At 42.3% G+C, this 14,769-nt stretch overlaps 1 protein-coding gene across 7 annotated transcripts in view; it reads left to right on the plus strand.

Moving 5' to 3' along the window:
• Positions 1–14,129, plus strand: part of LOC100741505 — an 83,032-nt gene extending 68,903 nt beyond the window's left edge. For 3 of the 7 annotated variants that reach the window (XM_012386649.3, XM_012386646.3, XM_012386650.3), the window contains 6 exons: positions 5,419–5,568; positions 9,004–9,285; positions 10,001–10,087; positions 10,205–10,253; positions 10,399–10,657; positions 11,075–14,127. In XM_012386649.3, coding sequence (XP_012242072.1) covers positions 5,419–5,568; positions 9,004–9,285; positions 10,001–10,087; positions 10,205–10,253; positions 10,399–10,657; positions 11,075–11,645 — 1,398 coding nt within the window. In that variant the 3' untranslated portion in view covers positions 11,646–14,127. Of the gene's footprint in view, positions 1–5,418; positions 5,569–9,003; positions 9,286–10,000; positions 10,088–10,204; positions 10,254–10,398; positions 10,658–11,074 lie in introns of all 7 variants that reach the window. The other 4 variants (XM_024368208.2, XM_024368209.2, XM_024368207.2 and 1 more) reach the window with 2 other exon arrangements.
• Positions 14,130–14,769: the final 640 nt, after the last annotated feature.

The following is a 14,769-nucleotide window of genomic DNA, read 5'->3' on the forward strand; positions in this document are numbered from 1 at the left end:
CGGCAGAGGGGGAGGGGGGTGAAAGTGCCCGGGGATCGTAATGACTCGATATGAAACCCGGGCAGTGCAATTTCTTTCTTCTTCTGCCCTTTCCTTCCTCCCCCGCGCGTCTCGACGTCTTCCTCTTTTTTCATCGCAGTATTTCCCCATAAAAGCGGCTCGGCATAATAAAAAGCGTTATATAGCTGGCACTGAAAAGTAACGCGCGTCTCTCTCTCTCTCTCTGTCTTCTCTCTCTTCTCTCTCGTTCTCTCTTGGTCTTTCTCTCCCCCCTCCCCACTTGATCTGCTTCGCGCTCGTGTATATGCGTTTATACGCGCGTGTGAATGTTTGTGTATAGGTTTGCGCCTGTGTTGTACACGTTTGTGTACACGTGTGTGCGTTTGCAAGGAAACTGTATACGTACGTACACTAAGAAACAGACACGGCGGCGTAAGGTCTTTTACGGCCTTATTTGCGGAGACGTAAAAATCGCGAAAATCAATACGGAACTTCTAACATTAAATATTCAGGCTATTGACTGGGCGGGGCCGAGAGCCAGACACTCTTTCGTACCTGAGAGTTCCTCGGCTTCTTCCATGGGAAAAACTATTCTTCCGCGATCGCGATACGCTCGCCGCGCGCCACACGAATCGAGAAACGCAGCTGCTTCCAGATGTTTCGCGGCTTCTCCGGCCTTTCCACGATACTTTGATCCTGCTACCAGTCTGCGTCCTACCACGTCCTTCTTCTAGCAAATGTTCGGAAATTTTATTAAACCGTCGATAATATCTATCGATGCCATCTGACACGGAGTGTCTTTTACAAAATTATCACCAGAATCTTTTTTTAGGTGGCGTTCAATTAATGTGTAACCATCGACAAAATTTTGCGGGTCATAAATTACGAGTTAGGTACCAGCATCGGTAAATTGGTTCTCTCTACTGTTCTCTAAACGAGATAAAGGAATTTCCAAACAATGGCAAGGATGACAATTCCCTAACGATTACCAAGTAGAAAGAGTATTTGACTGAAATCGCGAATCCGCGATTTTTATCTAATCAAATAGAGGGTCTTTGAAAGCGTAAAAATTCTGAAAACTTTGGAGCTGAATTAACACGAGCACGCTAGGTTTATATTTTTAATAATACGAGTTGAACAATTGGGCGAAATCCTGGCGTAAGGTTACCGTGAACGTTCAACGTGATACAGGTTTCCCTGTATATTATCATTACGGTCGATTACTTATTCAACGATAGCTGATTAGGAAAATTATTTTCTTCTTTCCAGGTTGTCTTAAAATAAAATCCAATCTTTTGTAGTTTTTGAAATTTGCGCATTTTATTCTTTGCTTTCTAATCTTTAAAATTTCTAGCTTTCTAGCTGTTCGGGAAGTGAGTGAAATTTCGCTTACAAAATTCCACCCAGACAGACAGACAAACAAACGAACTGAGAAGTAGGCGGAAAAAAACTTGTCGGTTTTTTTTAAATTGTATCGTATTATCGTCAAAAATGAGCATGTTTCCAAAGTTAAGCTTTCTAGCTGTTCGCGAGGTGAGTGAAATTTCACTCAGATAGACAAACAAACGAACAAACCGAAAAGTATTATATCGTATATCGTGTTGGCATTAAAAATGAACATGTTTCCAAAGTTAAGCTTTCTAGTTGGTCGGTAAGTGGGTGAAATTTCGCTTTAAAAAATTCCACTCGAACAAACAGGCGGAAAAGTAAGCTAAATAAAAACCATTAAAAAATGTTGTCAATTTTTTTAAATTATGTTGTCCTGTCATTGGAAATGAAAGCGTGTTCGAAATTTCAGCTTTCTAGCTGGTCGGCAAAATGAGTGAAATCCTGCTTATCAAATTTCACTGAGGACAGACAAACAAACAAACAAAGAAACAGGAAAGTAAGCTGAATAAGAAGCATTAAAAAACGAAAAATTCTTCCCTTGCAATCTTCAAGTTAACTGATTACCTTACTTCACGCAAAGGACTACGAGATTGTGAAAGACAGTGTGTAATTTGTAAATTCACCGATATTAGTCGGCAAACGATGGTGCAAGGGAGACCAGATTTCTACATCCTTTGGTACGAAGTAATTAATTGTTTACGAACGCGAGCATGGAACGTAGATATTTTTGGTACCGATTTTCATTTCGATACATACCAGCGCAAAATGCCTTTTTTCCCCCTCCGAGAATAATAGGATATTTGATGCTCGTTATGATTAAAAACGATTTGCGCGTGTGGAGTGATCAATGTTGCAATGACAATTTTCAAAGAGCGGGCCAGGATATTCGAGGTTCCTTTTGACGGAAAATTGTTTGATGTATGAAACGATTAACGCTTTAACTGAGCAATTATTTCCAGGGAAAAGCGCAATATCCGACGTTCTTTCTGTAACCGGCAATCAAATTCGACGTTTGCAATTGGTTGAATTGTTTCGGGCACGTTGTGAAAAATCGGACAATTTGATACGCGGAATTGTCAGACAACGTTTTCGATAATACACGTCGCTCTAACCATAATGCGACTCATAGTTGGCAAACATTTGTTTCCGCGAACAAAAACGAAAAGCCAAACAACAAAGAAATGAAGAAAAGGGGAGGAGGATATTCATGATAATTCTCTTTCTCTCTCTCTCTCTCTCTCTCGTTCTGTCTCTCCCTCGCACCTGTATAGCCCCGGTTAAAGGGTTAAGGAATAAATAATTCGCAACCAAAACGAAACGGGGGCTTTTGCGATGCAACAATACACCGTGGTACGAATTAATACGTATTCAGTTGCCTCTTTTTACTTGCATGTAAAATTCTATTGTTATTTCGCAGAATAATTTTCAAGGAATTACGCGAACGCTCTGGTATACGGGAGTCGATAGAAACCATGCTCGAGCGACAAAGAGAAAGCGAAAAGAGGCGAACGAAAAAAAAGGAAGCAGTAAAAAAAAAGAAAACATAGGGGGACACGATTTACGGTGGGTTTACGTTTCGCGAAATAAAATGCAAATTCGAAGGGAAAATCGTACGTACGCTCGTGTCCCGTTCGGTTGACAATTAGAACTCGTGATCGAGTAAAGAACAGATTGGAAATAATTCCTTTCGTTTAAAATATTCATTTTAACCTTTGTTACAGTTTTAATACGCCCCTTTTATAACGCAACATTTTATCGGCAAAAAGGCAAATGTAAACTTGCAGCGAAATAGTTTCCGCCGATTCTAAGGAATCTTTCGCGTAACTCGTCGTGATTTCTCGAACGTGGAATTTCGAAAGAATCTTCGCGTCTAGTCCGAGGGAAATTGCAAGGATAATCGGAACGAAATGTATTGTTCCTGTAACGCGTGACTTGTTGCATCCAGGCACGAATCGAAAAAGCATCGATTTCTTGCGAGAGCTCCGGAGAAAGTAATTTTTCCCGGCGCTGGCGGATGATCCGCGATGAAACGCGCTAAATGCGTTTGACAGGTCTGAAAGTATCGATGATACGTGACAAATCTAGGCTAAGCCAGGCTGATTTGCATCGTCGAATGGAAAACGATATATACCGGGTTTAATCTCGGACAACAAACAAGTTAATGAACGGCAGCGAGGGTAATAAATTTTCCGCAGATTGAAAACAATTTATATTCTACATAATGGCGATATCGATATCTTTTAAACTAAGCACTGCGTTGTGCGTTCGTTACGCGAAAAGCTGGATGGCGATCTTTTAAATTGAAACTGGCAAATCAATTTTTCCAGCGACACATCGCTTACAAGATTATATCTTCTATATTTCGCGATAACCAGATTAACGTACGAGAAAAGGAAAGAGCGACGCGACGCGAGAAAATTACGATAGAACCGGTAGACAGAATACTGACGGAGGATGTGTCGTTTATAAACGACGTGTCAACAAATAAAATTACGATTGACAGAAATACCGGTTGTTCAACGGTGTTAAATACGTAGGCGTGCGAAGCTGTTCTTGAATCGCTTTAAGCCCGCTCCGCACTCGTCCAATCGATCTTAAGCTGATTCTTGGCTGTGTTTCCGTGTCTAAACCGATCCGTGACCTAGATCCAAGCGCGTTTCAGTTCTCAAGGCTTTCGATATCGATTCGATTCAATTTAACACGGTTCCCTTTCGATTCGGTTTCGTCTATTAAGATTGCTCCAGTTCGCTACAGCTCGGTTCACCTGTCTCCGTTTCCACTTCAATTAGGAGAGATCAACACCAACGTGTCGACCGAAACGTGTCCTGTTCTGTGTTCCGTACGATCGAGTTCAGTCTCGAAAGATCCTGCCTCGTATCGTACGTTTTGATTTTAATTCTAATTTTATGTTAAACAGAGAGGCTTAAACCTTCGGAGAACAGATAATAAAACTACGTGCACAACGATGTATCGCGCCATGGTAGATATTACGCGACGAGCACGTGTGCAACTTGAGCGTGAAACACGTGTTTCCTTCTCTTTTTCCTTTTTTTTTTTTTTTTTCCTTTCCACGGATCCGAGTGGAAAGCGTTAAGTTCAGGCAAGTGTGTAACAAGCTTTAGCGCTAAGAAAAAAATCACGGCGGTCAGAGAACGAGAGAGTAGCTTGTTCGTCGAGTGCTTCATTGACTTTCATGACAGATCTGCGCATAATAGCTGGCTTGGGCGTCCAAGCGGAAATACATATTTTATCGGCACTGTTCGGAAGCGCCGCTTAAGAATTCGATCATCTCCGTGATCTGTTCATTGGCATCGTCATCGTTCCTACGTATGCGTATCCGCGTATGTCTTACGTTCACTCCCATTCATAAGTACAGATACCGGAACACCTGCTGCTTTCATACGAAACGGTACAATTGATCCAGAGTATCGAAGAAGCGATTATTTTCTACCAAATTTGTAACAATACAGTAAATTATAATAATTATATAATTTTGTATCGAATTAATCTCAGCAGATTTTTAGTTTAAATGCCGTTAGAAAAATCCGACACGCGTTAAACCTCTCGAACGAATTAAATTTCCTAGTCATTTCTAATGTTAATTACACTTTCTGTCGTAATACTTATGATACTTTCATGGTACTTACGAACGAGGATATACGTGTGTGCTTTTATACACGTACGTTACGTGTGCGTACCTCTGTGTATGCCAGCGTATGTCGGTGTGCACGCGGAATAACAGCTCACGTGCGGCGTGCCAATTTTCGGGGTAATTAATGAAGAGCGACGCGGCGTCGCGTGCCCTTATCCGGACCTATGAATTAACTTTCGCTGTGGTCCTCAATTTTCTTCGTTCTTCATATTCTCCTGTCCATTGAACTCGAATATTTGTCAAGGACGCGTTTGTCGGTCACGTTCCCCGCGCGTAACCGGTTTGCCTCGTTTTAATGGTCGATTTGCAAGCGTCGAAACTTTCGACGGATCGTTTAGTCCCTTCATTAACGCGCCCTTTCGCTTTTGTTTTCGCAGGTAGTTCTATCAGCGTGCAGCACGTACTTCGACACGATCCTGTCTCAGTACGAAGAGAAGGATCCCATTGTCATAATGCGGGACGTGAAATTCTCAGACATCAAAGTGCTCGTCGAGTTCATGTACAAGGGAGAGATTAACATTGATCACGTAAGTACTATAAAGCATTTCGTCATCTAAATATATCTTTTAATATGTAATCGTATCGATCGGATAAATGGCCACGAATTGGCCCACTGCGATTCGAGTTAGCCCTCTTTTCGTTACCAACGATCATTCCCTGCCGTCCAATTAATAGAACGAGAGAAGCTTTTTTTAATATTTTTTACTTCGTCGTTACGAGATGTTTCAGTTGATACGATACCGAGCATCGCTATATTTCGACTAATTTCAAGAATCGACGTTGAGTAGCATTGATCGATTTGTAAAAATACACCTGTTCCGGTGTATGACCGCTGCTATGGATCAAGCGTGGCCAAATATCCGGACGCTTATCGTACACGGGAAGAGAGTTGGACGAAGTCGTTTGTGAAACGTTGATCGGGCTTTTTCAACGAGCGGCGCTGCTCCAAATGAAAACTGATTAAAGAAATAAAGGCCGCGGAACGTAGCTCTTTCGCCTCTCTTCAGACTCGATTGACGACTTATTTACATCGTGGACATTTACGAGGACACTTGTATGCCGCTGACGGAGGGAAAAATGTCGCGGGGAACGGCGCGGGAATGCGGCTGGCCTCAATTTATTAATAATTGAAGACTTCTGGCTCTTCGAGGTTCGAGAATGCCGCGCTTCAAAGCGACCCGAACTTCCCATTAATCCCTGCGAGCAAAAATCCTCCCGAAGATGCAATTTGTTTTGCCGAGCGCGGTCAATCGTTTCTTCTCGTGCTCGTCTTCTTCTCTCCGCGTGGTAATCGAACAAAAGAGAAGAAGAACCACTTTGTCATCGGTGAAAACCGTCGCGATGAAAATCCAATCGATAGTCCTATTACACCGCCGCCTAATTAACGATCGACCAGGTTTTTCGTCTTCTACGCTGATCCTATTTTAATCTCGGTGTATGTTCGTGTGCAAGTGCGTTGGTTGTTTGAACTATCGCTTGACAAGAAACGGGAAACACGCGCGGTGGAAAACGGCATTGCTCTGCATCGTTTACTCGCTACTCGTAGGGAAACGATAAACCGGCGTCGACCAATGGACACCGGTCTGTTAACACGTTCGCTCCTACCGACGCGCGTGTCTTACGTCATTTTAATTATCCGCAACTTAATTACTAAACTCGCGCTAATTGAGCATTGACGCAACTATCTGATTTCTGTATTTATTCAATTATTTTAATTTAATGAAAATATTCAAGGAGATAAGAAACAAGACAGTAGATAACGAGATTGAGAAAAGGAGAATGAGATTGTATATTTTCACAAACGCAATTAAGGAAGCACTATGTGGACAAAAATTGATCTCACACGCTCATTCGATGTTTCCAAAAAATCCTTCTACCTAAATGACGGCTCTTCCATTCCACCTTCAAACTTGAGAAATTTTCTAACGATAAAAAAATACGCTCGGGTCGTAAATAATCCTAACAACGCACTTACGAGCGATGGTATCTGTTTCTCTCGGTGTAAGAGGTCGGACAAAGAATCCGAAAGAAAAAGCAAGCGTAGAAAATTTGACCCAATTCCTCGATAAATTCCATTCGAAATCCCAACCTTATCGCGGGACCTTAATTTCTCTCTACTATTTCAATTGCTCGTCGACATCGTCCCTAAGAAAAGCAAGGTACCATCGAATACCGAAGAAACACGGAGGTGTACCGTTTCACGTGTCTCGTGCTCGTGCGAGGTGAAACGCGTGTAGCTGGATAAGAATCGGATCCAGGTTGGAAAGAGGATCCCGACAACAGCAACGGGTTCTCGTTCTTCCGTGTTTCTAGTCGTGATCAGGCAGTTGGGTTCGCGAGAGCTTTCTCCGGCTTGGCCACGTTTTGCCTGCAAAAATCCGGCTCTGGTGAAAATCTGTGCACGGCGTGTGGAACGCGGGGCGCATCGAAGTTGTTCGATCGTGGTCGGTAAATGAGCTTTGGCTGTCGTCGATCGGATTTGCGCGAGGTCGAGGCCGTGCGCGTGTTTTTTTCAGCGCCAGGCAGGCTGAAACGAAAGCGGGAATGGCGCCTATGGTGGTGACGGTCGTTTCTGAAATACACATTATCCGCTGCCGGAGACGCTGACCCACATAAGCATTTTTCCAATTCCGTTCGTGGCTGATAGAAAGCCGCGGAGAACCGTTTGTAGAAAGTTCTCATATTATTTAGCATTCTCTCGGTCGCTCTGTTATTATCGCAGCGAAAATTGGCAAATAATAATCGGACCTATTCCAGCGAGGCGTCCAGTTGGCCCGATACAAAACGTTATATCGGATTTTTCCTTCTCTGTCTCGTAGCCGCGGCGATCCGATTCATTATTCGCTGCCTCGAATCCCGGCTTTCGATCGAACAGATTCGGCTGCTACGAGTATGCCCCGGACAGGGCAAATTGAAGCGGCCAGGATTAATGGAATTACTAATTTTTACTTGTGCCGCGCGATCGCTTTTTCCTACGGCTTTTCGAGAACGAACGGAGCAGAGGTAATTAGATTTACTTAGCTCTGCAGCTGGACGAATTTCTTACCGCGTTCGACTCCTCTCGTATACCTATATCTGTGTACTGTAAAGGGTGTTCCAGAAAATCGAGTGGGAAATTTCAGAATTCGTCCAGAAGCCAGATCGATCGATTCCGTTAATTAAACAACAAAGATAAAACGATGATGTGGCAAACGCTATTGTTTTATTTTTCCGAGCCTGCTGAAACTGAATTTCGTGTTCATTTTACGAAATTGAAAAAATCGACTAGAATTTTGGAAGTCGATCGGTTTGCATTTCGCATCACCCTAAAGTTCGACAATTTTCTGACACACCCTGTAGACGTGCTACCCTGTAGACTTGGACGAAGAAACTTCCGGGAACATTCCACGCGAGAACAAGAAAATACGTGGAAGCTCGTGCCAAAAACGCTGAAACGACGCGCTTCGTACATTATACCATTTATGCTCGTTTCCTGGAATCACCGCGGAAATATTGAAAGCGGATCGGTTAAAAATATTGCTGCTGGTAACTCTTGCCAGGAATGGTTAAACCACTCAGGCTTAACGTCGGCCGAAACGAGAGGGAACTCTACTTACCTTGATTAGTCGGAGAATATCGAGGATATCTACCATGTACCCTTCTTCTTACGCGGATTTCGTGTCTCTTTATTTTACTATACATACAAGGCATTTCAGAAAATTGGTGCGAAACTCCTGAAGCACGGATCGCTCTTAGAAACAAGCGTGTTTGATACCAACTCTCTGAATATATCTTTAAACAAGGTTCGAAATTTTACCAACTCGATCGAAATCGCGGACGAAAACTCTGACTGACAACCTCTGAAAGCATTAAACGACAAAGAGCAGCTTTCCTCTTCGACAAAGAAAGCTCTGCATCTTTTGAAGATGGGATTCGTTCCTGTTTGCTGGATTGATTAAAATCGCGATGCGTCGATGTTTCAGACGAGATTGTCGTCCCTGCTGAAAACCGCGGAGGATTTGCATATCAAGGGCCTGGCCGAGGTGAGCTGGCGTAGCGATTCCACGCAAAATGATCTAGGAAACAGCGGTCACAGTCCCGGCGCGGCGACTCCAGGTGTCGAGACGGTCCTCAGGGAAGGTGACGCCGACGAACCACCACCTCCGAAACAAAGACGCAGAGGGCGTCCACCTCTGGACGACCCACCCTCGGCTCACGACGTTTTCACACCGAAAATCACATGTATCACCGGAAATGTACGTCAAGTATGGTTCATTTTAGCGTTCCATTTATCGTAATATGTCCATGAAACGAAGAGACTGCTAGAACAAGGAGGCAAAGCTCTACTTTCCAATAATTCGAATAAACCGACAGAAATCAATGTAAAGTCAGTCAAAATCAAATTACGGACTTTTTCTAACGTTCTACAATTTCGCGATCGATTAATATTCAAATATGAATACGAGAGTTACATTTTCTTTTTTTTTTTTTTATCTTCTGCTAAATATAATTGAAATATTGGAGCTGAATCCTTGTTACTGCAAACCAGTATCTTCGCACGCTGTTGATTGAACGATCCTAAACGTTCTTCGTCATTCCCTTTCTTTTTTTATATTTATACCGACTCAGATATGCCTTTCGTTCTTCCAAAAATAATTGGAAGATAATTTCATCACATCTTATGAATTTTGTAACAGATATTTTATGCTTTGAAATGGATAGCCATTTATCGTACAATTAAGCATCGACCGATGATGATCGTTTGACTCGGCGGTTAAGAATTGATTAACAACGATATAAAGAAACGATTAGCATATTGAACGTAGAATCCAAATACAGAGAGAAACTAATATTTCGTAAAATATCGTAAAAAGATTGAGGCGTATCGGAATTAATCTCTCCATCACATCGATCGCAATCGACAGTTACATAGCGGTTATCTCTTTGACGCGTGTATTTCAAACGTTCTCGATTTCCCAGGAGGAAATGATGAGCGAGGGCGGTGACCACGAGAGTTGGGACGACGAAATGATGATGAATGAAAATAACGAAACGCCACTGCCGGTGGTAAGGATAGCTTCTTCATTTCTTTTTTCTTTTTCATTACATACTTGATATACGATCGCTTTGGTAACGCCCTACGATGATATTTTAACAAGCTGTGTGTATCGTCGTGCTTTGCAGCTATCGTACATGTCGAAGGATGACAACGCATCCGACCAGGAAAAGAAAGGTACGTGACTTGGTCGATCGAACAAAAGTAGTCGCGATTAGGCGTTACTCCGGAGGATGATACTACACAGACACACGTTCTATGCAGAGGTGCGCGTCCTGTTCGGTAGGCGCGAAGAATTTAACGTGGTTTGATTTTGCTGCAGCGCCTACCACTCCCTCGAATTCCAACGCCACGAACCTATCGATCCCCGAGCAATTCCGAGACGTCGTGAAGATGAACGATTACCTGACGACGGGACGCCGCCAAGAGTTCTGGGAGGAGCCGTTCACGCGACGCGTTATGGATGCCATTAAGAGCAAAGAACTGGAAATGAAGACTGCTGCCGAGATACTTGGCGTGTCTTACGGAACCCTCTACGGCAGATATCGCGACAGTTATGGTTGCCTTAAACATCCGTATAGGTAATGGAGAACAGACTTGACGGTTTTTGATTGCCTTTGTCGCGACCGGTTACTGCTTTCTTCGTGCTTTATGACCGTATCGCGTTTATGCATCGTATTTAAAGCGAGAGAGCGCGCGCGCGCGAGCACGCTCGTAACCTCGTAACTCTTTACCTTTCGAGAGAGTTTTCATTTCGAATCGTGAAAATCGCGAACACGAAGGTACGAGGAAAGAAAACAGAAATTTTCCTGGGAATAAATTTGAGACGCGTGCTAGGTGAAATCGTGCATTAACCTGCTTTCGTCGGCTTCATTTTTACGCTGCTGTGTTCGAAGCAGACTTTTTCTTCCTCCTCGTCTTCTCCCTTTTTCTTTCAATTACTTTAACAGGCAAGAATTTAAGCTTGAAATAATTACGATAATAAAAATGTGTTACAGAGTAAGGGACTTTTGGTCAGAACCTGGGCCAGCGGAAGTGTTAGCCAAACTACGAAGGAAAGAGATCACGTTGTTCCGTGCAGCCGAGTTCCTTAACGTGACCGTCCATACGTTGGCAACCTATTTGTCAACGCTACAGGGTCCAGACAGGATTTCGCTGGCCGGTGACTTGAGCGTTGCGTCTGGTGCCATCGACGGCAACAACGAGACTCCGGAGAACAACGAGTCGGTGAACGATATCCTGCAGAAGATCAACGCGAACGCGGCCACGACAGCGACACCGACAACCTCGACTCCCATCAAGAGAGAGGGAGGCGGCTACATCGAGGTACCAACGCCCGTCCCAAAGCCAGCGACCTCGGTGCTCGAAAACAACCCGGATATCACGATCGTGAAAACAGAAGGCATGCCCCGTAAACGGGAGTACGCGAAAGTTTCGAACACGGAGAACAACAACGCGAAACTGATGAGTGGCGGCGCTGTTAGCGAGGTGACGCAACAACAGCAACAACAACAACAGCAAAAGATCACCGATCCGTTGTCGTTGAACAACGACAACAGCAAACCCTAACTATTCAGGCCTTATCTGCAACCGGCGAATCCCCGTGCACCGAGCGCTAACTACAGATCCGAGCTGTGCCCTCGCAGATTCTATTCGAACGTGTTTACTCGCTTCCTCACGAATTTTCATTTGAAGTAGAAGAAAATGAAGATGAAGAAGAAGGTGAAACGCGTCGCGCTGTCCGTGTTAATAATTATTTGTCGTCGTGACGTCGTCGTCGCAGCCTTGGCCCGTTCGTTGACGCTCCACGCACGCCAGCCCACGCCAGCAAAAATGTAGCTTTAGACAATCTCGCGTGTACGATCGTCGTCGTGGCATAGGTTGGAGTTGCGTCGACAGCAGGCGAAACTGTCGCGAGTAAACAGGAAACAAAAAAGAAAGAAAACGTTATTAGCGAGAGTTATATCGAAGGATATATTGAATGCAGAGTCGACTTATTTTCGACGAAGGAGCTTGCGAAGCGAAGGGCTTGTTGTGTTCGGTGGTCCTGCCTTTGGATCCGGTTCGATTCTATCCCGTTGCACGGGAGCAACGCCTGCCGCATATATTTTCCGAGTAAAACGAACAGAGTGCGTCGAAACTAGAGAACGATTCCTTCTTAAGAGTTAGTACCTAGCGATACGGTTCTTCGTTACTTCAAAATTGGTTCGCTTTAAATCCAAAGTCAGTAGCGATTATCGAGATCGTGTTTGGCCTTCGTGACAAGGAACAAACAAAATGAGAAACAGAAAAACTAGGACTAAAAAGAAAGGGAAAAACACACAAAAAAGAAAGAATGAAGAAAAGAGATGAATGAAAGAAAGAAAGAAAGAAAGAAAGAAACGTGTAATAAAGTTCAATCGAAGTTCCTTTTGAATAACGATGTAGGGTGTATCGCGAAAAGAATGCCTAGACTATTTTCTGCCGCATGTGTCTGTATGGTAGCACGTAAAGAGCGACAATATTATTCACCCGTAGACCCGTCAGTATAGCGATCCCAGAGTGACAGTTCTTCGAGAATAGATGTTTCTCGTGCGATCGTCGTTTTAAACAAACATTGCACGAGCGTATATTTCAGCGGTATATTGAAAATACACTTTTGCAACGGGAGCCTTAAATCGTTCGAACGTTAGAAATGTTTTACAGATGCGATTCGCCGAGATTATAATTTGTAGCATATATCATTTTTTGTCGAAGCATATCGGCCAATGACGAATTTCGCACTTGTATTTTCTGTTTCGAACGGTTTGATTTGTACATTTCAAGGCATGCCTTTTCAAGGACGATCTTCTGCTAAAGGAATCCTCGTTAAATATATAGAACGTTAGAAAAATCGGGATTCGATCCGTTAAGGAGGAAACGGTACAATTCTATTTTCCTTGTTTCTTTCGCTCACTTTCTGTCTCTCCCTCTCCCTCTCTCTTTCTCTCTCTTTCTCTCTCTCTCTCTCTCTCTTTCTCTCTTTCTCTCTCTCTGACTCCCTTTCTCACTTTGTATTTACGACAGAATATACAATTTATCGCATCATATATATATATATATGATATTTTTTTAGAAACGTTTAAGTATATTATCGTTTTCCTCCTTTTTTGTTTCCTTTTTTAAATTTTTTATTTTCTTTTTTTTTATGTATATATAAATTAAGTTGTTGACGTCTTAAATGGCTTTTATATAAGCAATGATTGCTGATCGATATCAAATATCACTTAAAAAGGAAATACACGTATAACGTCCATTGTAAATATCGGTGCAATAGTAAGACCTGAAATTAATATTATTTGCCACAAAGTGTGCGTTTAATCGCTATTTTAAAGGGAAGAAAAAGCAAAGCAGAAATGGGAAAACAAAGAAGGGACATGCTGTTTTTAGCGTCGTGCAATCGCATTCAAATCCGTATTGCTTTGCAAAAGCGGGGATGAAAGAAACGAATGGAAATAAGAACGGGGAAGATAAAAGAAAGAAAAAAGAAAAAGGTATATCGATGCGACTATTTTGGGCCGATCGATCGATGATGCCTTGTTGGTGCGCACCTACTTGCGAGAAACTTGCGAAAAGCTTGCGTTTAAACTCGTAACAAAAACAAATTGTTCGTTGGCGTCGTGTCTACGCGTAACTAGACGCGAAAAAGAGCGAAAAAAAACAAAGTTGCATGTGCGCACGATTTAAACTGTACTACATGAGACGTTTCGACTGGGAAAAGATATGAGTATTCCTGTCCGCTGAAGGCGACAAAAAACAAACAAACAAACAAACAAAAACACTAAGTAAGAAGTAATAGTATAGTAGAGGTATTCTCGATATGATATTTTTCGACGATATAAGACTTAGTTGTGTTGAGAGGACTTATGCAGAGAGGGTACTTGTAAAGTAATCCAGAGGAAAAAATGGTGTAATTTGTGGAAAAAAAAAGCCGGACGCACAGGAAGAACACACAGTGTCATAGAGGAGGGTTAGCGACCAGGAGAGAATTGAAACGAAAAAAAAAAAAAACTGGTACTGTGAAATGTGTACATACAGAAGCGTAGGTTAAATAGAGCGATCGAATGCGTGGAGACGTGAGCACGCAAAGAATATTATATATATATATCTCTTTTTCTCTAGAGGAAATTCTAAAATCGACTGACTATTAATGATAAAGATGATGTTTAAACGATTAACTGCTCCATGAGCATCGGAGAAATAGCGTTATACGTTCGACGAGGATCACTAGTATTTTCCGAAATGAAAACAAGTTGTTTTACGTTTTCTGTTTTTTTTTTCTCTTTTTCTTTTTTGTTTTTAGTAAATATATATATATATATTGTATACATATATATATATATATACATATATTGTATTGTTTAACTCTGTTAGAATCAAGAACAGAGGATAATCTTTCTGATTACTTTACGAGTGCTCTAAACCGACCATTTTACCACGTATAAGTATCAATTTTATACGATAACTTTGCACCGTTCGATATTTTTATTCGTAAACTATGGGACACCGTCGATGATATAGATCTGTTCATCCTCCCATTCATTAATTTAACTCTCCTCGAATTTCATATATCTTTCTAAATCTCTTTTCCAATCCTCTCTATCTCTTTCTTCCTCATCCCCTCCCTTACTCTGTCGTTCATCATTATTATTATTACTATTATTATTATTATTAT

This window comes from Bombus impatiens, unplaced genomic scaffold (assembly GCF_000188095.3).
Source record: "Bombus impatiens unplaced genomic scaffold, BIMP_2.2 scf_0406, whole genome shotgun sequence".
NCBI classification, from domain to species: Eukaryota; Metazoa; Arthropoda; class Insecta; order Hymenoptera; family Apidae; genus Bombus; species Bombus impatiens.